This window comes from Pituophis catenifer, unplaced genomic scaffold (assembly GCF_029215685.1).
Source record: "Pituophis catenifer annectens isolate HBS135680 unplaced genomic scaffold, rPitCat1.0.hap2 SCAF_8, whole genome shotgun sequence".
Classification (NCBI taxonomy): Eukaryota; Metazoa; Chordata; class Lepidosauria; order Squamata; family Colubridae; genus Pituophis; species Pituophis catenifer.
The window spans coordinates 83132857-83155880 of record NW_027256888.1 but is presented as its reverse complement, the minus strand read 5'-3'; the positions used below and the strand labels follow the sequence as shown (position 1 = coordinate 83155880).

At 49.0% G+C, this 23024-nt stretch overlaps 1 protein-coding gene across 1 annotated transcript; it reads left to right on the top strand.

Annotated features, from left to right (window-relative positions):
- Window positions 1-1567: 1567 nt before the first annotated feature.
- Window positions 1568-22541, top strand: HSPA12B (heat shock protein family A (Hsp70) member 12B). The gene is made up of 12 exons (XM_070948566.1): window positions 1568-1610; window positions 8694-8794; window positions 8978-9102; window positions 11718-11904; window positions 13502-13606; window positions 14207-14323; window positions 15428-15599; window positions 16272-16358; window positions 17057-17161; window positions 19425-19683; window positions 20940-21043; window positions 21787-22541. The coding sequence occupies exons 1-12, from the start codon at window positions 1568-1570 to the stop codon at window positions 22428-22430; spliced, it is 2049 nt and encodes a 682-aa protein (XP_070804667.1). The 3' UTR covers window positions 22431-22541.
- The last annotated feature ends 483 nt before the right edge of the window (window positions 22542-23024 follow it).

Genomic DNA, 23024 nt, shown 5'->3' with positions numbered 1-23024 from the left:
CCCCGTCCCGCCCGGCCCTTCCTGCCTCTTTATTCAGAGGGTGGCTTAATTATGGAAACTGTGCACCGGAAAAATCTGGATTTCAAAGAGGGTTTTTCCTTTCTGGGTTTCCCAAGGTAGGAGCCGCCTGACTTCAAAGAAGGTGTGACTTGGTTTCCCCAGCTGTGCAATGCAACAGCTGCTCCTTGGCACTCCTCGCAATAGCTGAACTTCTGTGAAGTTTTAGGCGGCTTCTCGGGGTCCCTGATGAAAGCTGCTCTTAATTAATGAGTATTATGCTTTTTTTTTTTTCTTTTGCCCAATCCTGGGAAAATGAGAAAGATCAGTGGATTATAAGGACAGGAGCATAGCTGGCTGGAGAATTCTGGGAGTTGAAGTCCACAAGTCTTAAAGCTGCCAAGTTTGAAGACCTCTAAAGCAACTTTTCTCCAAATGCCATTTGGAATCCCTGCCTGCCAAAAATACAAATAGCCAACAAATATTCTATTTTTTCCCTCCATCCCCTTGTTCCATGCACGGAAAATGATAGATGAGGGAGGTAACCCATAGATACCATCAAAATATTTGTGCAATTATTATCTCCAGAATTGTGTTTGTGGTCGAAAATAGCTGTTCTGGAGCCTCCCCTAGGAGAAACAGCTAAAAACAGATATCAAAGCAGAGGGGGGCAAAAAAATTAAAATGACACCTGCAGAGATTAAAATAGCAGGGAAGCAGCTGATCGATCAGGTTGCAGCAGAAATATAGAAAGTTGCGTTTAAATATCTGGCTTCGTTTCACACGTGCAGTCACGTCGTCGGTGTCAATCCATTTTTAGGATATTTTTCTTGGTTATTTTATAAGAAACCAAAGCAGCAAACCTTTCGTTCCCCTTTAAAAGCAAAAATCCCCCTCTCTGTTGAAGATCAAGGTACAATATAGACGAAATAAAGTTGGAAAATAATGGTTGGATAAGACAAAGTTAAATTATGTGTAAATAGATGTAAATAGCAAGAAAGGATCACTTTGAAATAGCTGTAGGAAAAAGTGATATGTATATCAATGTGTGTTTGTGTCTTAATGTATTCAAAATAAAAAAACTTTTTTAAAAAAAATAATAAAAGCAAAACTCCCCAGGGATTTAAATCAGTGTTTTTCCTCAAAAGATTCCTGGACTTCAACTCCCAGAATTCCCCAGCCATATTGGGGGTCATGTGATTCCCCTTTTTGTCTCCTGACAAGCAAAGTCAAGGTGGGAATCCAGATTCACTTAACAACCATGTAACTTAGCAACTGCGGTGACTCACTTAACAACTGTGGCAAAAAAGGTCGTAAAACCGGGCAAAACTCACTTAACAAACTTCCTGACAGTGGGGACAATTAACCAGTGGAACAACCTGCCACCAGAAGTTGTGGGTGATTCATCACTGAAGGATTTTAAGAAGAGACTGGGCAGCCACTTGTCTGAAGTGGGAATAGGGTCTCCTGCCTGAGCAGGGGGTTGGACTAGAAGACCTCCAAGGTCCCTTCCAGCTCTATCCCGATTGAGATGTTCTCTCTGTTTTTTAGGCACGAGAGTGATGTGAAGATGTCAACCCTTGCGGTTCCCACCATCCACACGCTCAAAATCGGTAAGGAAACACGCAGTGTCCCAGCTTTGATCCTGGAGGGGGCACATGGTGAGGGTCTCTCAGAGAATACTGGACTCAGGGTTGGGGGCTTCCTGGGAAGGGAGTTGGGATGCTGCTCTGGCCACCAAGATTGTCGCAGGAAAGTGCAGAAGAGGCCAAATTCTGCAACAATGGATCTTCAGCTGTGCTCCAAAAAAGGCCTGCCTCTTCCAGATGATGGCCAACACCCTACAAAGAGTGAAGGTCTCTTGGAAGATCAGAGGGATCCATCCATCCATCCATCCATCCATCCATCCATCCATCCATCTATCTATCTATCTATCTATCTATCTATCTATCTATCTATCTATCTATCATCTCTTCATTCATCCACATCTCTGTCTCTGTCTCTCTCTCTCTCTCTCTCCATCCATCCATGATCCCTCCATCCATCCCTCCATCTAGCCACCATCTGTCATCTCTCTCTCCTTCCCTCCTTCCCTTCCTCCACCATCCATCCTTCCAGGCAGCCAGCCAGCCAGTCAGCAACCATCCATCATCCACTGCTAGCTGCAGTTCGGCAGTTCAAATCTCACCGGCTCAAGGTTGACTCAGCCTTCTTCTGAGGTGGGTAAAATGAGGACCCAGATTGTTGGGGGCAAGAGGCTGACTCTGTACACTGCTTAGAGAGGGCTGTAAAAGCACCGTAAAGAAGTATAAAGAAGTATTTCTGTAAAGAAATATAAGTCTATTGCTATTGCTATCCTGTTGTGGCCCGCCAGCGACCAGCAGAGCTGGCAGCAGATTCGGACAGAGAGGAGGTTGGGGAGGAACGTGGGCCAGTCCTGGAGTCTGGGGAAGGCTCGGACGATGGCTCTGAGTCAGAGGCAGAGAGGGGGGCAGTGGCCATCTGGTAGTTCTTTGCTTCCTCCGGAGTCTCTGGAGTCTGACAGCAGCGAGGTAGAAGAACAGCGGGAGCCTGTTCCCAGAGTGCTCATGCGCAGAGCTGCTAGGAGACAGGAACAATTAAGGAAACAGGGTCCACTTGGGAGTAAGGCTTGGAGGTGATTGGCCCCTCCCATAAGACATAAAAGAGAAGCGAACGGGACGTGAGCTTTTGCAGGAAGCAATTAGTTCATCTGGCTGATTCAAGATTTGAAACTTCTGTTTGTGACTCTGTGCCAAGTTTGGCCTTGCCCTGCGTCTGGAAATTAGCTCTTTGGCAGCGTTCCACGTGAGATAGGTGGGTGTTGATAACCTTCCTCTGAAAGACTGTTGATCAGGCCTTAGGGACTGTAAATGAAAGTAATTTACAGTTGTATAAATAAATGAAGTTTGCTGGGACTAAGTTTGTGCTGTTTAATTTGTAAGGAAGCCCATCAGAACAGTTCCATCCATCCATCTATCCATCCATCATGCATCCCTCCATCCAATATCCATCTCTCCATCCCTCCATCCATCCCTCCATCCATCCCCCACCCCTTCATCCTTCCCTCCATCCTTCCCGTCTCATAGACAGGGAGAAAGCTACCGACTCTTCCCAAGGCTGAATGCTCAGGTGGCCCCTGCCAGACAATTGTTCCAACCCAGCCTGGAGTTTTCTTCCCTCCTCTTGTTCTTCCGCCTCGTCTGGCTGGCCTTGCAGCCAACTCCTCCAGAACTCCTGCAGGGCCCGTTGAGCTTTTCCAGCTTCTTCGGGACAGGAAGGGCTGAAGCCGTCACCCAGACATGACTGACCCAGCCTGGAGTGCTATTGTCTACTCACAGCTTGGGTGTGGTTGTCTTCCTTGTTGGCTGAGGCTCAACCCAACCAAGCCCTCACTGCTGCTGATACAGATACAGAATAACAGAGTTGGAAGGGACCTTGGAGGTCATCTAGTCCAACCCCCCCCACGCCCAAGCAGGAGACCTGGCACCATTCCTAACAGATGGCAGCCCAATCTCTTCTTGAAAGCCTCCAGAGATGAAGCTCCCATAACTTCCGAAGGCAACTTCTGTTCCATGGGTTGATTGTTCTCACTGTCAGGAAATTTCTCCTTATTTCCAGGTTGAATCTCTCCTTGTCCATCCATGATTCCTTGTCTGGCCTTCAGGTGCCTTGGAAAATAGCTTGGCCCCCTTCCTCCCCTCTGGGGCAGCCCTTCAAGTATTAAGAGTCCTGGTGGTGCAGTGGTTAGAATCAGTGATGAAGTCCAAATTTTTCCCTACCGGTTCTGTGGGCGTGGCAGGGGATGGATACTGCAAAATCTCCATTCCCACCCCACTCTGGGGCCAGCCGGAGGTGGTATTTGCTGGTTCTCCAAACTACTCCAAATTTCCACTACTGGTTCTCCAGACCCTGTCAGAACCTGCTGGATTTCACCCCCCTCGGTTAGAATGCAGCATTGCAGGCTAATTCTGCAGTCTGCCAGTAGTTCGATCCCGACCGGCTCAAGATTGACTCAGCATTCCGTCCTTCCGAGGTGGGTCAAATGAGGACCCAGATTGTTGGGGACAAGAGGCTGACTCTGTAAACCGCTTAGAGAGGGCTGGAAAGTACTGTGATGTGGTATTTGTAAGTCTATTGCTATTGGAAGACGGCTATCATGTCTCCCCTGGTCCTTCTTCTCATTAAACTAGACATGCCCAGTTCATGCAACCGTTCGTCGAATGTTTTAGCCTCCAGTCCCCTCATCCTCTTGGTTGCTCTTCTCTGCACTCTTTCTAGCGTCTCAACAGCTGTTTTATAGTGTGGGGACCAAAACTGGATGAGGTATTCCAAGTATAGTCTTATCAAAGCCCAACTTGAGGTGGCCCTGAGGCCATCCTGCTCCACTCTGGAGTCTCCAGCCACCTGTAGTCCTCTGGTTCACTGCTGGGCCTTCAGAACAAACACCCCATCCTCAACAGGCCATCCAACCTGACTGTTGGATTGGAGATGCACGGCCAAGAGCTGTGAATCATCTTCCCAGATGATTCTTCTACAGGTCTTCCAGGCCAGCCTGTCTCTTCCCAGAAAGGGATCTTCTCCAAAAGCTGGTGTTTCTCTGCCAGTTGCTAAACCAGGATCGGCAAACTGTTAGCGGCAGCCCTTCCCTCCCCTCCTCTGCCCACCCCACCCCATCACCCCGACCACTCAGCTTGGAGTGCTGATTCAAGGGTCTCCTTCACCAATCGTTGCCAGATGGGGACTACCGTTCCCAAAATTCCTAGGCCAGGGAAGAGTCCGTTTCAACTGGTTTGAGGTTTTACTCCTGATGTTAGTTTATTGGGGGAGGGGCCCGTTCTTGGCCTTGCATGCCACAGTTCTGCAGAGCACACCTTCGGGGCTGCCTCCCCAAAAATAGTTGGCAAGTAGAGATGATCTTGGTTTGTTTTAGTAAGGCTGGCCAAGATGGATGGCCCCACCTCTGATGCTTAGAGGGGATTCCTTGGGATAACTTGAGGATCAGGTCTCTCCAGATTTTGGATCTGCTTCAATCAATCAATCAATCAATCAATCAATCAATCAATCAATCAGAATAGAGCTGGAAGGGACCTTGAAGGTCTTCTACTCCAACCCTCTGCTCAAACAGGAGACCTTAGACCAGTGTTTCTCAACCTTGGAAGCTTGAAGATGGGTGGACTTCAACTCCCAGAATCCCCCAGCCAGCGCTGCTGGCTGGGGGATTCTGGGAGTTGAAGTCCACCCATCTTCAAGCTACCAAGGTTGAGAAACACTGCCTTAGACCATTTCAGAGAAGTGGTTTAGCGCTATCATGTATTGATACATGTCTCAATGTGCTTGTATGGTGAGCCCAGCAAAGTCACCATCGCTGGGACTCCCCACCTCCGTCCTGGGTCTCCTCCCAGGGTCCCCAGGCCTTGACGGGTTGGCTGATAACCTGAGAATGGGCCTCACCGCCGCTCCTGAACTACGTCTGGATCCTGTCTCTCAGCCAGGAAACGTCCCTGCTGCTCGGGGTGGAGATGGAGCCTTCGGAGGGGAGGGAAGCAATTAGCTTGACTGGTTAATGGGAACCATGTGTGGGGGGAAGCAGAGCCTCCGAGGTGCCTCCGTCAGCCATCTCCCCACCCCCCACCCCTGCCCCCAGCGTGGGCGAGATCAGGCTTCCTGTATTTAATGCTCCCTGGCAATAAATCCTGCCCGCTCTTATTTGGGTTGTCAGTCACACCGGACGTCCCTCCAAGTTTTCAAGGGTTGGAATGGATGGATGCATTTGCTCCGATCCGAGGGGAGCTGCGTTAGGCTGCGGGGGCAAAAGATGCAGACGCAGCCAATTTTATTCCAAGTAAAAAATAAAATTGGTTGCAGGGAGTTCTCAGTTTACGACCGGTTGCTTTGAGGGGGGGGAGGGTCTCTCTCTCTCTCTCTCTCTCTCTCTCTCTCTCTCTCTCTCTCTCTCTCTCTCTCTCTTCTATACCAGAGATAAATTCCTTGTATGTCTAATCACACTTGGCCAAATAAAACTGTCCTGTCCTGTCTGTTCCATTCCATTCCAGTTCTGTTTTGTTCTGTCCTGTCCTGTTTGGTCCCATTCAGGGGTACGATTCAGCCAGTATGGACTGGTCCGCTCCGACGATCAGGTGGGCCCACCTGCCCACTCCTGAGCTTTACTTACCTTTATCCTCTCAGCTGATTAGCGCGGCCGAGCGGATTGCCGCGCCTCAGTTGTGTTACTCCCCAGAAGTAACGTGGAAGGTTAGTTTTGTTAAAACTGCGACCACGAAACACGCGATCACTGAATCGGTTGTTAAACAGGCAGGATCCCACCACTCTTTCCTTTCCTTTCCTTTCCATTCCATTCCATTCCATTCCATTCCATTCCATTCCATTCCATTCCATTCCATTCCAGTCCAGTTCTGTTCTATCCTGTCCTGTCCTGTCCTGTTCCATTCAATTCCATTTCTATTCCATTTGATTTGATTATTATTTTCTACATTCCATTCCATTCTTTGAAGGTGTCTCAAACTCAAGGCTCTCCCAACTCTGATGCGGCCCTCAAAGAAATGGAGGCTCTAGGAGGAGCCCTCCTGGGGGTCGAGGGAACGGATTTAAGGAAGGGGGAAGACCTTCATGGGGACCATCCAAGAAAAGAAACGTTTTTCTCCTTCCCTACTTCTCCAATCCTTCCTTCCTCTGGTGTTGCCAGCCGTCCTGGTTTTCATGCTTGGGTTTTCCCAGCAATCGGTCTCAGGTTACTGAGAGGGGTCTGAGCACCACACCCCCAAAAACGGTTGTGGGGGGGGAAAGGCATCCTCCCCAAATGTCTTAATTCCAGATTCGGAGGAAAACGCCGCCTGCAATGGTTGACATTTTCATGAAGATTAATCTCCTTTGTTCACCATTTTCCTCCTTGGACTTTGTTCTACGGGGAGAAGAAAGATCCAGAGCCAGCCACAAAGACCCTGGAGCCCGACTAGGTGGCTCAGTGGTTAAGACACTGAGCTTGTCGAACAGAAAGGTCGGCAGTTCGGCGGTTCGAATCCCTAGTACAGGTCTCCTGCGGGAGCAGGGGATTGGACTAGATGACCTCCAAGGTCCCTTCAAACTCTGTTACTGTTAAAAAAATCACGAGGGTTGTGCATCTGGCAGAGATGGCAAAAATTTCATCATATCTTAAAGATCATTCGAATGAAAGATACATATCAGAATGGAGAAGATGGATTGACTATATACAAAAAAAGTATCCGAACAAGAAGATTCAGATAGCTTATGAATGAAATATTTTTAAGTAGTCTATGTTTATAGTTTTTGAGTTATAAGGAGTTAAAGATTTAGGGAGAATATGAATGCAATAATTTGTTAGCATATTTTAGCTTTATGTTCGTGAATGCTATACCCTGTGCCTGTTCTGGGAAGTCTAGGGGAGGGGGGTGGGGGGGAAGGAGGGGAAGGGGGGTGAGGGGGGGAGAAAATGTTTGTATTTCTTATAAAACTTTTCAATAAAAATAAGGGCCAGCTGTGGAGTCAGGGGAAGGCCCAGACGAGGGCTCTGCGTCGGAGGCAGAGATGGGGCCAGGGCCATCTGGGAGCGACGTGTGTACTCCGGGGCCTCCAGAGGCTGACAGCAGAGAGGCTGAGGAACAGGAGGAGCCTGTTCCTCGTGCACGTATGAGAAGAGCTGCCAGAAGGCAAGAGCAGCTGAAGCAAAAAGGACGACTCAGGAGTAAGGCCAGAAGATGATTGGCCCCTCCCATAAGGCTTAAAAGAGCCTTTGTAGAAAAGCAATATTGATTCCAGTGCTCCTTGTCAGCGTCTCTTGAACTTTGTGGGGTTTTTGCCTTTGGCAGGTTGCCAAAGACATCAAAGGTTGGTGATAAGGCCGAAGAATTTGTTTTGGACTAAAGCTGAGGATGAATTAATTGAAGCCCGCTCAAGGCAGGATCTTTCCAAACTCCTTGCAGCCAAGTTTGACAGCTAACAAAGGCAGAGGGGTAGGATTAGAACAAGCAGCCCCTCACCCAAGATCCAACACAGGATGAAAGCCATTAGCCACCATAGGAATTGCCTGACACCCTTTTCACAACACAAGGCCCAAATATTGGAAAAATGAAGAAACACCGCGAGACGAAAGGATAATTAGGAAGATACTGGATTGTGCAGAAATGGACAGACTCACATTGATTAAAGAGTAAACAGAAAGAAGACACGGAATATTATCAAACATGGAACTTATTCTACCAGTGGTTGGAAAAAAGAGGTAGAGATTAAGTATGTATTCTGTATTGTTAAGCAAATTAAGTATCCAGATAACATGATGCTTATTAAGCACTAACAAATGTAAACAATAGAAAATTAATAAAATTAATTTTATTATATATATATATAAGAACATAAGCCCCTTCATTGCATCACCCAGAACATGTCAAATTTGAAAGTCACCAAAACTTATAAAGATCCATCCACTCATTCAACCATTTTGTCAGCTGCCCCAGAACTACATGCTTTTGGTGGTTCTGTTCACCAATAAATGGACCTTCTTTCCAATCAGCCTCCAGCTTCCATGTTGTTTCCAGCGTCTTTTCTCCCAGCTTGGAACTGAACCAGATGGATTTTCCTTCCAACACTCCTACGGGAAGGGCTGTTTTTAAGCATCCATCTTTCCTTCTCTTCTTCTCCAGGGACAAATGGGGAGCGGTCCCGGACCCCGTCTCCACCGGGTTCTCCTGGGCTCCACAGCGACAGCTGCAGCATCGCGCCCCTCACCCCATCTCAGTCACCGGTAAGCAGAAGCTTTTCCCCCCCCCCATCTGATCAACACCCCCCCCCCATAGGTGATAGGTGGTGCTGGCTGGAGAATTCTGGGAATTGAAGTCCACAAATCTTAAAGGGGCAAAGGTTAGTGTTCTGGAGCCCAGATTGGAGCATGTGGGTCCTCCAGCATCCTGGCGTGTGTGTTTTGCAGAGGAATGACATCCGGAGGCGAGAGGCAGCTCCTTTTGGGGTGGTGGTGGCCATCGACTTCGGGACCACTTCCAGCGGCTACGCCTTCAGCTTCGTCAGTGATCCCGAGACCCTCCACATGATGAGGTACCCTCTGGGATTGAATGCTGGATCTAAATCTCTCTCTTTCGCTCTTTTCTCCTCTTTCTCTCTCTCTCTCTCTCTCTCTCTGTTTCTCTTTCTTTTTCTCTCTTTTTCTCTGTCTCTTTTCTTTTCTCTCTTTCTTTCACTCTTTCGCTCTCTCTTCCCTTTTTCCCTCTTTCCCTCTTTCTCTTTTTCTCTCTCTTTCTTTCTCTCTGTTTCTCTTTCTTGCTTTCTCTCTCGCTATCTGTCTCTTCTTTTCTCTCTCTTTTTCTCTCTTTTCTCTCTTTTCTCTCTTTCTCTTTGCCTCTTTCTTTTTCTCTCTTTCTTTTTCTTTCTCTTTTCCCTCTTTCTGTCTCTCTCTTTCTCTCTCTCTTTTCTCTTTCTCTTTCTCTATTTTCTCTTTCTTCTCTTTCTCTTTGCCTCTTTCATTCTGTATCTCTTTCTCACTCTTTTTCTCTCTCTGTCCCTCTTTCTCACTCTCTGTTTCTCTCTGTTTCTTTCTCTCTCTCTCTCTCTCTCTCCCTCTTTCCCTCCTCCCTCCGTCTCTCTCACACACAAAACACAGAGACACATTTATTCTTCAGATCTCCTCCCCAATCCTTGGCAAATGTCTCTGGATATTCCACGCATGAATGAACAGAGGATATTTGTTTTTCATGAGCCTCTCTTCAGGCGGAAGGACTGTGCCAAGGAAGGGAACTCACCTGTCCAGGTGTTTGCAAGAGGTTGCACCCAGCACCAGTATCACCATCTCCCTGCCTCCTTGGGATTTCGGAGTATGGGTTTTAGATTATTTCTGGAGGACAGTTTTGTCTAGAATCCTTAGGTAGCTAAAAGGGAATTAAGTCCCTTGAATTCTGTGGACCTTTCTCTAATTCCGAGCAGCCTCGAGGAGATTCCTGGGCAGAGGCTTTTAGCAATGAATCGGCATAATTGGATCTTCATGGTCTGTAATGTCTGACAAAGCTTTTGTGAACATAAAAAGGCTAAGATGATCTTATAGGGGGGGAAAAAATAGCACCAGAGGGAAGGATAAGAAACATCAGAGGGAACTTGGTAGTACAGCGGTCTAAGGCACCCTGTTATTAAGCTGGTTATTAAGACCAGCTGTCTGCAATTAAAGTAAGTTCGAATCTCGCCAAGGCTCAAGGTTGACTCAGCCTTCCATCCTTTCTAAGGTAGGTAAATTGAGGACCCAGATTGTGGGGGCAATAAGCGGACTTTGTATAAATATACAAAAAGGATGAAGGCTATTGCTTAACGCACTGTAAGCCGCCCTGAGTCTCCGGAGAAGGGCGGCATATAAATAAATAAATAAAAAAAAAAACTCTGACTTGGAAATAAGGAGAAATTTCTGGACAGAACTATTAACCGGTGGAACTACTTGCCTCCAGAAGTTGTGGGGGCTCCATCCCTGGAGGCTTTCAAGAAGAGACTGGGCAGCCAATTGTCTGGAATGGTAGAGGGTCTCCTGCCTGAGCAGGGGGTTGGACTAGAAGACCTCCAAGGCCCCTCCCATCCCTCTTGATCTCTGTTCTGTGTTCTAAAGAAGGGCGTGGCAGTGGGAGTGTTCTCTCTTTTCATTCTGGATTTCATGGGCTTCCATCCCCAAAAGGTGGGGCTCTTCCTGCCCTGGTGGACCCCCGTGGCCAGAAGGAGCTGTTTTCCCCTCCCAAAGCCTGGCGGGAGATTGCAAGGAAGGAGAAGGCTGATCTCATGGAGGAGAAGATTTGGAGCTCAGGGTTGAAATGAGGGTCCTTGGGGCTCTCGGAGCTTGCAGGCCTTTCATTAGCCATCAGTGCACTGATGAGATTACCTAGCTGGGTCGTGAAACGTCTGCAAGAAAACTACCAAGCTCAGAGAGCCCCAAGGACCCTCATTTCAATCCTGAGCTCTAAATATTCTCCTCTATTAGATCAGCCTTTTCCTTCCGAGATTAGTCAGGGGAGACTCCTTGCAATCTTCCTCCAAGCTTTGGGATGGGCACAGCTCCTTCCCAAAGCACCAGACACCTCACAGTCCTCCTCCTTCCACCCTCCTCCCCCTCCAACTTCTAGCACTGATGATATTATCAAGGGTCATGAAACGTCTATTCATTGGTTCGATTTATATGCCGCCCTTCTCCGGAGACTCAGGGCAGCTTACAAAGCATTAAGCAATAGCTTTCATACTTTTGTATATTTATACAAAGTCAGCTTATTGCCCCCACAATCTGGGTCCTCATTTTACCTACCTCGGAAGGATGGAAGGCTGAGTCAACCTTGAGCCTGGGGAGATTTGAACTCACAGTAATTGCAGGCAGCTGGTGCTACTTAACAGCACTTTAGTCTGCTGCGCCACCAAGGTCTATGATCCTATGAGAAGTGGCTTGTCGAGTGCTGTATCCATGCCAGAGGAATTGCCAGAGAAGGAATGTCCCGACACAGCTACGGGTCTGGTTTTAAACGGTGAAATTCCTTCCGGCAAAATTTCTTTGGGTACCAGACAAACTTCAGCTCACTGCAAAATTCAGACAGATGGTTTCCCACTGCAGAACAGGGCAGCCCATCCCATGGACGTCCGGGGCCTTCCTGTCCGGGGGTCGGAGAATTAATTCCACTTTGGATTTTCCCCGGCAGGAAATGGGAAGGAGGAGATCCTGGAGTGGCCCACCAGAAGACCCCGACCAGCCTTCTCTTGACGCCGGAAGGCAGCTTCCACAGCTTTGGCTACACGGCCAGGGACTATTACCACGATCTGGATCCCGAGGAGGCCCGCGAGTGGCTCTACTTTGAAAAGTTCAAAATGAAGATCCACAGTTCCAGCGTGAGTAGATCCCAGGATCCTCCAGACTGAAACATTTGAAGGTCGCAGGAAGTGGGGTTGCCTAGTCTAGAGAAAAGAAGGACTGGGGTGGGGGGGGGAGGACATGGGAGCAGTCCTCCAAAAGAGGGGAGGGGGGGGGGGTCCACCTATTCTCCAAAGCACCTGAAGGCAGGACAAGAAACGATGGAAACTCGTCAAGGAGAGAAGCAACCTAGAACGAAGGAGGGATTTCCTGACAGTGAGGACAATTAGAATAGAATGAGCTGGAAGGGACCTTGGAGGTCCTCTAGTCCAGCCCCCTGCTCAAGTAGGAGAAGCTATACAATTAACCAGTGGAACAGCTTGCCACCAGAAGTTGTAGGTGCTTTATCGATGGAGGTTTTTAAGAAGAGACTGGATTTTGTCTGAAATGGTACAGGGTCTTCTGCCTGAGCAGGGGGTTGGACTAGATGACCTCCCAGGTCCCTCTCTTCCATTATTCTGTCTAGCACGGAACGGGTTAAAACTATCAGAAAACCAGGCCTCCGGTGACATGATAGCAGCCTTCCAGTATTTGAGGGGCTGCCCCAAAGAAGAGGGAGTGAAGCTAGTCTCCAAAGCCCCTGAAGGCAGGACAAGAAGCAACGGATGGAAGCTAATCAAGGAGAGAAGCAACTTGGAATTAAGGAGAAAATTCCTAACAGGGAGGACAATTAACCAGTGGAACTCCTTGCCACCAGAAGTTGCGGGTGCTCCATCACTGGAGGTTTTTAAGAAGAGCCTGGAGAGCCATTTGTCTGGAATGGTAGAGGGTCCCTTGCTTGAGTAGGGGGTTGGACTAGAGGACCTCCAAGGTCCCTCCCTTCCAGCTCTTTTTGGATTGATTGATTGAACCTCCCTAGCTGAGAACCGGTATGGGAAGACATCCTCCTGGGGTCTCCTTGGGTGCGGGAAACTAGAACTCCCCTCATTCCGGCTCACAGGGCTCATGGGAGGTGTAGTCCAACCAGTGGGGCCCAAAATGATAAGTTGGCAGATGAGAGGATCAAAGCTGGGGGCTACTTAGGGCCTTAAATTTTCATGGTTCCCCTCCCCCACTCCCCGGAAATCACATAACAGCATTTTATGACGGTTTTGCAAAAACAGCAATTGCAAGGAGTCTTCGACTTACAACGGTTCCGTTTAGCGACCGTTCAGCGTGGTGACACTGAAAAAAGTGACGTAGGACCATTGTTCACACTTACGACCGTTGCAGCGTTCCTGTGGTCACATGATCAAAATTCAAATACTTGGCAATAAATGACTCACATTTATGACGGTCGCAGCGTCCCGGGGTCACGTGATCCCTTCTTGCGAACTCCTGACAAGCAAAGTCAGTGGGGAAACCAGATTCACTTTAACGACCTAAGTGTCCCTAACTCCACAACTTCCTTTTCATGGCGAGCAACGTCATAAAACGGGGCACAACTCACTTCGCAACTGCCTCGCTTAGCAACAGAAATGTCGGGCGGAATGGTGGTCGTAAGTCGAGGACTACCTGTAAAGGGTCCCTCCCTGCCTGGTTTCTTCCCGGGGCTCCCGGACACAGGCCTCAGGCGGACGGCTCTCTTTCCCCCAGGATCTGAGCCTCAAGACGGAACTGGCGGCCGTGAACGGGAAGAAGGTGCAGGCGCTGGAGGTCTTCGCTCACGCCCTCCGCTTCTTCAAGCAGCAGGCCCTGCGGGTGAGAGGAGGGGGCGGGAGGGGGCGCCTTCCTTGCCAGGCAGGGAGGGAGGAGAAAAAGAAAGGGAGGGAGGAGGACAAGGAAGGATAAAAAGGAATCAAGGATGAAAGGAAGGATAAAAGGAAGGAAGAAAGGAAGGAAGGAGGAAAAGGAAGGAAGGAAGGAAGGAGGAAAAGGAAGGGACGAAGGAGGAAAAGGAAGGGAGGGAGGGAGGGAAGAAGGAAGGAAGAAGGGAAGGAAGGGAGGAGGAAAAGTAAGGGAGGGAGGGAAGAAGGAAGGAAGAAGGGAAGGAAGGAAGGAAAGGAAGGGAGGAAGGAGGAAAAGGAAGGGAGGGAGGAAGGAAGGATGAAAGGAAAGAAGGAAGGATGAAACGGAAGGAAGGAAGGAAGGTAGGTGAGGGAGAGCGAGAACAACTGTGTGAGTAGGTTGAAATAATTTCTTTATTGTTAATTGGGGTCTCCAACCTTGGCTGCTTTAAGACTTGTGGACTTCAACTCCCAGAATCCCCAGGCAGCATATGTGACGTGATAGATTTCCTCCTGGCCCTGATGTGCAGCCAGGAGCCCCTGTGACCCCCCCACACCCCCCCCTCTTTGGCAGGAGCTGAAGGACCAGTGCCCGGCCTCGCCTGTGGCAGATGCCATCCGGTGGGTCATCACGGTGCCCGCCATTTGGAAACAGCCGGCTAAACAGTTCATGAGGGAAGCTGCCTATTTGGTGAGTGCTGGTTCTTTCTTTCTTTCTTTCTTTCTTTCTTTCTTTCTTTCTTTCTTTCTTTCTTTCTTTCTTTCTTTCTTTCTTTCCATATTTTTCTTTTCTTTCTTTTTCTTCTTTTTTTCTGTCTATCTCTCTGTCTCTACCTGTCTGTCTATCCTCTCTCTCTCTCTCTCATCTATCTTTCTTTCTCTTTCTTTTTTCCATCTTTTTCTTTTCTTTCTTTTTCTTTCCTTCTTTCTTTCTGTCTATATCTCTGTCTCTACCTGTCTGTCTATCCTCTCTCTCTCATCTTTCTTTCTTTCTCTTTCTCTTTCTTTCCTTCTTTTCCTTCTTTCTTTTTCTCTCTCTCTTTCTGTCTCTACCTGTCTGTCTGTCTATCTATCCTATCCCCCGTGTGTGTGTGTGTTGTGTGTGTGTGTATAATCTGTCATCTATCTTCCTTTTTCTCCTTCCTTCCTTCCTTTCTTCCTTCCTATCCTCCCTCCCTCTCTCTCTTTCTTTCCTTTCATGCCACCCGTCTCGCTGTCTGCAAAATGGCAAAGTCTCAGCCCAGGTGGAACTCTACCCTTTGCCCCCCTTCCTTTCCAGAAAGGGGTGGGGAGAACTCCACAAGGAGACTCACACTTGTCAAAAGCCCCCAACAGCTCTCTTGACGAGTTGGCCGGGATCTTATCATGCCAACTACCTGCTCGGTTGGGTCTGTTTCTGCTCCCTTCCCATGATTCCTTCAGGAAGCCCTGAAGTTAAAAGAGTGTGGGAGCAAAGGGCTTGGGGGAAAGATTCCAGGGCAGAGAGAAGAATGGTGGAAGAAAAGTAGAATTCCTTAGCTCAGCGCTTTAGCAACTTGAAGGCCCGTGGACTTCAGCTCCCAGCATTCCCCAGCCAGCCTTGCCCTCTTTTATCCCAGGGGATTCCTGAACTTCTTGAGATGTTCTCCTGCAGGGCTCTCTCCTCGAGGGCAGGTGGCCAATATTTCTCCAGAGCAGAAGTTGGGACTCACCTTGGGCTTTCTCCAACCTGGCGCCCTCCAGATGTGTGGTCTGCAAGGGGGTCCCTTCTGGCTAATGAAAGGAGCCCCCCCCCTTCAACAGTTCTTCCTTTCAGGCAGGGCTGGTGTCTTCGGAGAACCCCGAGCAGCTGCTGATTGCTCTGGAGCCGGAGGCAGCCTCCATCTACTGCCGAAAACTCCGCCTCAACCAGCTGATCGACCTCAGCTACAGACCCCAGGCGAACGGCCCGGCTTCGGACCTGCCCATTGACTCCAGCTTCAGGCAGGGTAGGTGAGAGCAGGCCCCACCAAGCAGAACGGCCAAGGCAGAGTAGCAAGATCCACCAAGGAGAATCTCTGTAGCTCGGGGGTTGAAACGAGGGGGTCCCTGGTGCTCTCTGAGCCGGGTTGTTTTCTTGCAGACGTTTCATGACCCAACTAGCTAACATCATCAGTGCTAAGAGGGAGTGGGGTTTGCAGAGTGCAGGGGAGGAGGAGGAGGAGGAGGAGGAGGAGGAGGAGGAGGAGGAGGAGGAGGAGGAGGAGGAGGAATCCCTGGTTCTCTTTGAGCTGGGTGGTTTTCTTGCAGACATTTAATTACCCAACTATGTAACATTATCAGTTATGGAAGAGTGTGGGGTTTGCAAGGAGGAGAAGGAGAAGGAGAAGGAGAAGGAGAAGGAGAAGGAGAAGGAGAAGGAGAAGGAGGAGGAGAAATAATAATAATCTTTGGTGCTCTTTGCAATTGTAGTTTTCTTGCAGACCTTTAATTACCCAACTAGGTAACATTATCAGTGAGTGTGGGGTTTGCAGGGAAGAGGAGGAGTATTGTGGGGTGGTCTCTGAGCTTGGTTGTAAGGAAGCAAGAATGACACCATGCATTGCTCAGAGTTTCTTTATTGCTGTTCGCCCATTGCCGGGGATCTCATCCCACCCTCTGCCCTCACTCTCTTCCCGCAGCTCGAGAACAGCTCCGTCGGTCCAGGCACAGCCGGACTTTCCTGATCGAATCTGGGGTGGGCGAACTCTGGTCGGAAATGCAGACAGGTAGGGGTCTCTGGGGAAGGCTGGCTGGCTGGGAAGGCTGGGCATGGGAGTCCCAACCCTTCTGACTGGCCCAGTTGCTTGAAAGCCAGATAGTTGGCACAGAAGAGGCTGGGTAGAGAAGGTGGCATCAGCAAGAGGCCGGAAGAGGAAGGGAGGAGGAGAAGGGTCAGTGTAATAACAGAGTAACAGAGTTGGAAGGGACCTTGGAGGTCCTCTAGTCCAACCCCCTGCTCAAGCAGAAAACCCCATCCCATTCCAGACAATTCTTAAAAGACCTCCAGTGATGGAGCTCTCACAATTACTATTCTACTGGTTAATTGTCCTCACTGTCAGGAAATTTCTCCTTAGTTCTAGATTGCTTCTCTCCTTGATTGGTTTCCATCCTTTGCTTCTTGTTCTGCCTTCTGGTGCTTTGGAGAACAGGTAGACCCCCTCTTCTTTGGGGCAGCCCCTCAAACATTGGAACAACACAGAATCAGTTTAGCCCTTGGTTATACATCTGGCCTTGATTTGATCTCCTGCCTGTTGGTTTCTGAACAATGACCGGGCGTGACATCATGTCAACATGATGGGGGGGGTCTTGTTTCCTCTTCCGGCTCATTGCACCTATTCCCCAAAAATTTCAGGTGGGCACCTGGGTGGCATTTTGGCATATCTTCAACAAGCAAAGCCTTACCTGTCTTTTCTTTGCCGGCTAGGGGACCGCTACATCGTGGCCGATTGCGGAGGAGGGACCGTGGATCTGACGGTCCATCAGATCGAACAGCCCCAGGGCACCCTGAAAGAGCTGTATAAGGCATCGGGTGAGGCTGGTGGGAAGGGGGCTCTTGGGGGTGCTGGGAGAAAAATCCGGTCTGGTTCCAAGCCAGGAGAAAGGCTCTGGAAATAAAACGGAGGCCGCATGGAAAGGAGGACTCTGCTTATCGATGTGCAGAACCGACAACGGCATGTAGTTCTGGGACAGCTGACAAATTGGTTGAATGAGTGGATGGAGCTTGATAGGTTTCTGTGACTTTGACATTTGAACTGTTCTGAGGATTGTACAATGAAGGGGCTTTTGTGTCTTTTGCCATTTCAGTGGTGGTGAGTTAACCCCATTACGTTCTAAATGATCACGTCCTGTTCTTGGAATTTGGGTGGGGCAATGCAAATTCTTCATCCCATCACCTGGAGCGGAAGGTGTTTTGTTTGTGAATAGATTAACCCAGTCTTTCTTAATGGGCACAAAATGTTCATCTCTAAACACTTCAGGCATCTGCTGGGAGCTGGTTTACTGTGCAGGAACCTGGGGCTGCTTTCTGCCTTTAAGAGCATGCTTCTCCATTTCTCCTTTTGGGGAAATATAATATTCTGCCGCTTTTGATATTCCACAAAATATTTCATTCTCTGAGGGGTGGGTGGGTGCGTAATTACTTCTTATAGGAGGCATGGAAGGGTGGATTTCTCCTGAGGGAAAATTTCAATTAAATTTTGTGCTGTCTTTTCCCTATCGTATCTTCCCTGTCCTTGTCTCTCATCCCCTCCAGATTGTTATGGTGTCAACTATTCTAAGGGTTAAAAATCTGTAGAGATTCTCTGTCATCCAGGTGACAGTCGTTCCAAAGGTGGTTTTTCAGGAGGCAACTGGACTTTCTGGTTTTTTTCTTTTGAAGAGGTTTTGCTTCTCATCCAAGAAGCTTCTTCAGCTCTGACCGGATGGTGGGGAACGGAAGGATTGATATTCCTTGCAGACAGCTGGTCATTTGCATCCTTTGAGAGGGTCGTTGAGGCCACTTGGAGGTTTGTCTGTGTCCTCTGGGCCACCTGAGTGGTGCAAATGGTTTCTGTAGTCTGCAATTTTTTTTGGGGGGGGGGGAAATCCATTCATATTCCCACACTTGTCAGAAGCTGAAGAAGCTTCTTGGATGAGAAGCAAAACGTCTTTAAAGAAAAAACAAGAAAGTCCAGTTGCATCCTGAAAAAAGTACTTTTGGGATCTTCCAAGTGTTGTGTTAGCTTTCAGTGTTTTGATCAGCTTGGCTGAACCCGGAGCTTTTGAGAGAGATTGGCCCCCAGCCCCATCATCTGAGATATGCAGGGGATTATAGGACTTGGAGTCTTCAGAGTTGGAGAATTAAGACTTTAATGTGCAAAAACTGGCAATAGAGTAAAACATACACTTTTTGGTGTGGCCGGCAGATTGAAATGCATGCAACCAGCGTGATTTTGCAAGTTGTAAGGAAATTACAAAAGGAGGAGAAGGGAAGGGGGGGGGTTAGGGATAAAGCTGTTTCTTCTGTCCCTTTAGGTAGGAAAAAGTTTTTAAATTCCTCTTTTCCTGCAGAAACCGGTCGCTGTATTTATCCTAGAGCTCCATCTAGTGGCTACAAGTGAAATGACCCCTTGGAAAAAAATCGTGGGAAAAAAATTAAATCTTTTCTTTACATTGTTCAAAAAGTGAGGCGTTCAGCCTCCCTCAAAGGACTATTTTTAAACCTAGTTAAGCGATCATGATTTAACTATTTTTAAATCTAGTTAAGTGAGGGCTCCTAGCTGATTCTCACTGAAGATGGACTCAATTCTTTTGACCTTTCTTCACGGCAGATCGTTCCAGCAGATGGCAGTCTTGGGCTTTAGCTGTCTTTTATTTTGCTTTATCTGTCCTTTATTTTGGTTTTTAATTTTTGTCAGATGGTGGACATATGTTTATTCTGAGCATGTTTGGAACTCAGTCATCAGTCATTGAGTTTAAACACGCTTGAGATAAACTCCGACAAAAATTAAAAATAAGAATTAAAAATAACGAATACATGCATTCAAAAGAAAAGAAAAAGCTAAAAGAACAAACTCAATGGGTTGTTCTCTGCTGTTAGGGTTCTGGAGAGGTTGGTTCCTTCTGGGACAAATGGGATACAGGAGATTTGACTTTGTCCATGATGGCCCCAAATCAGGGGGAACCTGGGAGCCCCTTTTCTGAGGAGCCCCTTTTAGTTGTCAGAGAAGAACCTTCCAGGCTCCTCTTTTGGGACCCAGAAGGTACCCAGAATCTCCTGGCTCTTGACCGGATCTGCCGTCCTTCTGCTCCAGGAGGTCCCTACGGGGCTGTCGGGGTGGACCTGGCCTTTGAGAAGCTGCTCTGCCAGATATTTGGCGAAGACTTCATCGCCACCTTCAAGGCCAAGCGCCCGGCGGCCTGGGTGGACCTGACCATCGCCTTCGAGGCCCGGAAGCGGACGGCCGCCCCCCACCGGGCCAACCCTCTCAACATCTCCCTGCCCTTCTCCTTCATCGACTTCTACCGCAAGCACCGAGGACAGAACGTGGAGACGGCCCTCAAGCGCAGCAGGTGGGAAGTTGGGGAGAACGGGGCCTAGGGCTGGAGGGGGAGGGGGAGGGAGGGAGGAAGAGAGAGAGAGGGAGGGGGAGAGAGACATGGATGAGAGAGAGATGAAAGTCAATGGATGGATGATGGATGGATGATAGATATACAGAGAGAGAGAGAGAGAGAAAAGGGATAGATGATGGATGGATGATAGACATGATAGATAGAGAGATAGATGATAGATGATGGCTGCCTGGCTGGCTGGATGGACAGACAGATATGATAGAGAGGGAGAGAGTGGGGATAGAGGATGGATGGATGGATGGATGATAGACATATGATAGATAGAGAGGAGAGATGATGGATGGATGGATGGATGGATGGATGGATGGATGGATGGACAGAGACAGATATGAGGGAGGGAGAGAGTGGGGATAGAGGATGGATGGATGGATGGATGGATGGATGGATGGATGGATGATAGACATATGATAGATAGAGAGGATAGATGATGGATGGATGGATGGATGGATGGATGGATGGATGGACAGAGACAGATATGAGGGAGGGAGAGAGGGGATAGAGGATGGATGGATGGATGGATGATAGACATATGATAGAGATAGAGGACAGATGATAGATGAAAGATGGATGGATGATGATAGACAGATATGAGGGAGGGAAGGAGGGGATAGAGGATGGGTGGATGGATGGATGGATGGATGGATGGATGGATGATAGACATGATAGATAGAGAGGATAGATGATTGATGGATGGATGGATGGATGGATGGATGGATGGACAGAGACAGATATGAGGGAGGGAGAGAGGGGATAGAGGATGGATGGATGGATGGATGGATGATAGACATATGATAGAGACAGAGGATAGATGATGGATGGATGGATGGACAGAGACAGATATGATAGAGAGGGAGAGAGAGGATAGATGGGTGGATGGATGGATGATAGAGAGAGAGAGAGAGAGAGAGAGAGAGAGAGAGAGACCTACAGAATTGTAGCAGAGAAGAAACATTAGAACTCACTAGTCGGCATGTGTGTGTTTGTGAGTGTGTCTGTGTGTGTATATATGACTGAGTGAGTGTGGGGAGGTAACTTTGAACCCCCAGATTGCTAGGCCACTGACGGGTTCAAGGTCCTCACCACTATCTTCCCCTCCGTCTTAGCTGCAGCTTCCCTCAATCTGGGATATTTTGTGCTAAAAGAAGAGACCCTTCCCTTCTCAGCCCTCTCTCTCTCCCCCCCCCTTGTCTTCCTAGCATGCACCTGGTGAAGTGGTCTTCTCAAGGGATGCTGCGCATGTCTCCCGAGGCCATGAACGAGCTCTTCCAGCCCACCGTCAGCCAGATCATCAAGCACATTGGTGAGTGAGTCCTCCAGGCCTCCCCTTGCCTTCCCAGAGGTCCAGATGCCAGCTGGGCCAAGGCCAGGGGCTGGGCGTCTCAGCAGAGGCAGAGGGAGCCCCCCGTTTCCTCAGATTGGCAGGGCTGGGGGTTGCAAAGGGGGGAAGCTCAAGAGGTCCTCCAAGGGCCAAGGATGCCCATCACCAGAAGGTTCAAGGGGTTTGAAAAATGGGGCACCCGAAATAATTTTGGATCTCCTGGGATCCCAAAGGTGGTTTTTCAAGTGGCCACTGGACTTTCTGGTTTTTCTTGGAAGACGTTTCGCTTCTCATCCAAGAAGCTTCTTCAGCTCAGGGTTAGGGTTGAACTGAAGAAGCTTCTGGGATGAGAAGTGAAACGTCTTCAGAAAGTCCAGTGGCCTCTTGGAAAAGCACCTTTGGGACAACCTGGGTGACTGAAACTCTCCAGAGACAGATCTCCTGGGATGGGATGCGAAGTATGCACTGACCACCATCATTTTAGCTGTAGGACGAAGCTCGTGAGGACTTGGTCCTGTTCTCTTCATTAGACTAGACATCCCCAATCCATGCAGCCTTTCTTCCTACTCAAGGGTGGAGGTCATGAGCTAAATTATGAAGAAACAGATCCTTTGTACCTCTCTCAGCCTCTCAACTCGGTCAAATGTCCAGCTTCGTGCCTTGGTTGGACAAAGGCCACCTTCTTCTCACGTCCTTCCCTTTCCAACCTCTTCTTCTTCCGTCAGACGACCTCATGAAGAAGCCCGAAGTGAAAGACATCAAGTTCTTCTTCCTGGTGGGTGGATTTGCCGAGTCGGCCATTTTGCAGCACGCCATCCAATCCGCCTTCAGCAGCTCCTGCCGAGTCATCATCCCTCAAGACGTGGGGCTGACCATCCTGAAAGGAGCCGTGCTCTTCGGCCTGGACCCCACCATCGTCCGGGTGAGGCGCTCACCCCTGACCTACGGCGTTGGGGTCCTGAACAAGTTTGTGGAAGGGAAGCACCCCAAGGAAAAATTGTTGGTCAAAGAAGGGAAGAACTGGTGCACCGACATCTTTGAGAAGTTTGTCTCGGTGGACCAGTCGGTGGCCTTGGGCGAAGTGGTGCAGAGGAGCTACTGCCCAGCCCGGGTGGGTCAACGCAAGATCATCATCAACATCTACTGTTGCACCACGGATGACGCGGTCTACATCACCGATCCGGGGGTGAGGAAGTGTGGCACCATCAGCCTAGAGCTGGAGGAACTGGACGAACCCAGCTCGCCCAAGAAGAGCCGGCGGGAGATAAGAGCCAGCATGCAGTTTGGCGATACGGAGATCAAGGTGGCCGCCATGGACGTCTGGACCTCCAAGACCGTGCGGGCGTCCATCGACTTCCTCTCCAACTGAGGTCCAGAAGTGGATTGGCAGAAGATCAGAAGGGGTGGGGGGAGACACCGTTCCTCTGCGTTGCGAGCCGCCACTTGGTGGATTTGGTGACTCAACTTTATGGATTCAGCCCAACCGTTGGCCAGTTTTTTTGGGGTGGGTGGGTGGGGGATTAGGGTAGGGGATTAGGTCATGAACCTGCCAAAAACCAGCAAGATGGAACTTCTAATGGCCAACAGGCTGGTGGTGTGGGTAACTGTTGGGATGCATTGGGTCAAAAGTGGGGAAGCGCAGGTGATTGTTGCCTTGGAAGGCTAGCTTCTAAAGCTCTGGAGATCTGAGAACATCTCGCGTTTCTTCAAATGGTCCTCTTGGACCAGAGGTCTTTGGCTTCCCAAGGAGACCAGTTATGGGTTCTGGAGTACTAACCTTGTCTATAAAAATGGAGATTTGGATGTCGCGATTCATTCTGCCTTCTACTGCTTGAGGAGATCAATAGCCAGAAGGGCATCCAAAAAATGACCCATCATGAACAATGAGGCAAAGGCTCATGCTGATTCCATAAAGTACTAAGGTAGTCCTTGACTTACAACCATTCATGTAGTGACCATTCGA

Bases quoted from the DNA above. Each gene is read 5' to 3' on its own strand.
- HSPA12B (XM_070948566.1), top strand. From the start codon at position 1,568: ATGTCAACCCTTGCGGTTCCCACCATCCACACGCTCAAAATCG. The intron at 8,795-8,977 runs GTAAGCAGAAGC...TGTGTTTTGCAG, and splicing joins TCACCCCATCTCAGTCACCG to AGGAATGACATCCGGAGGCG. The intron at 14,324-15,427 runs GTGAGTGCTGGT...TCTTCCTTTCAG, and splicing joins TGAGGGAAGCTGCCTATTTG to GCAGGGCTGGTGTCTTCGGA.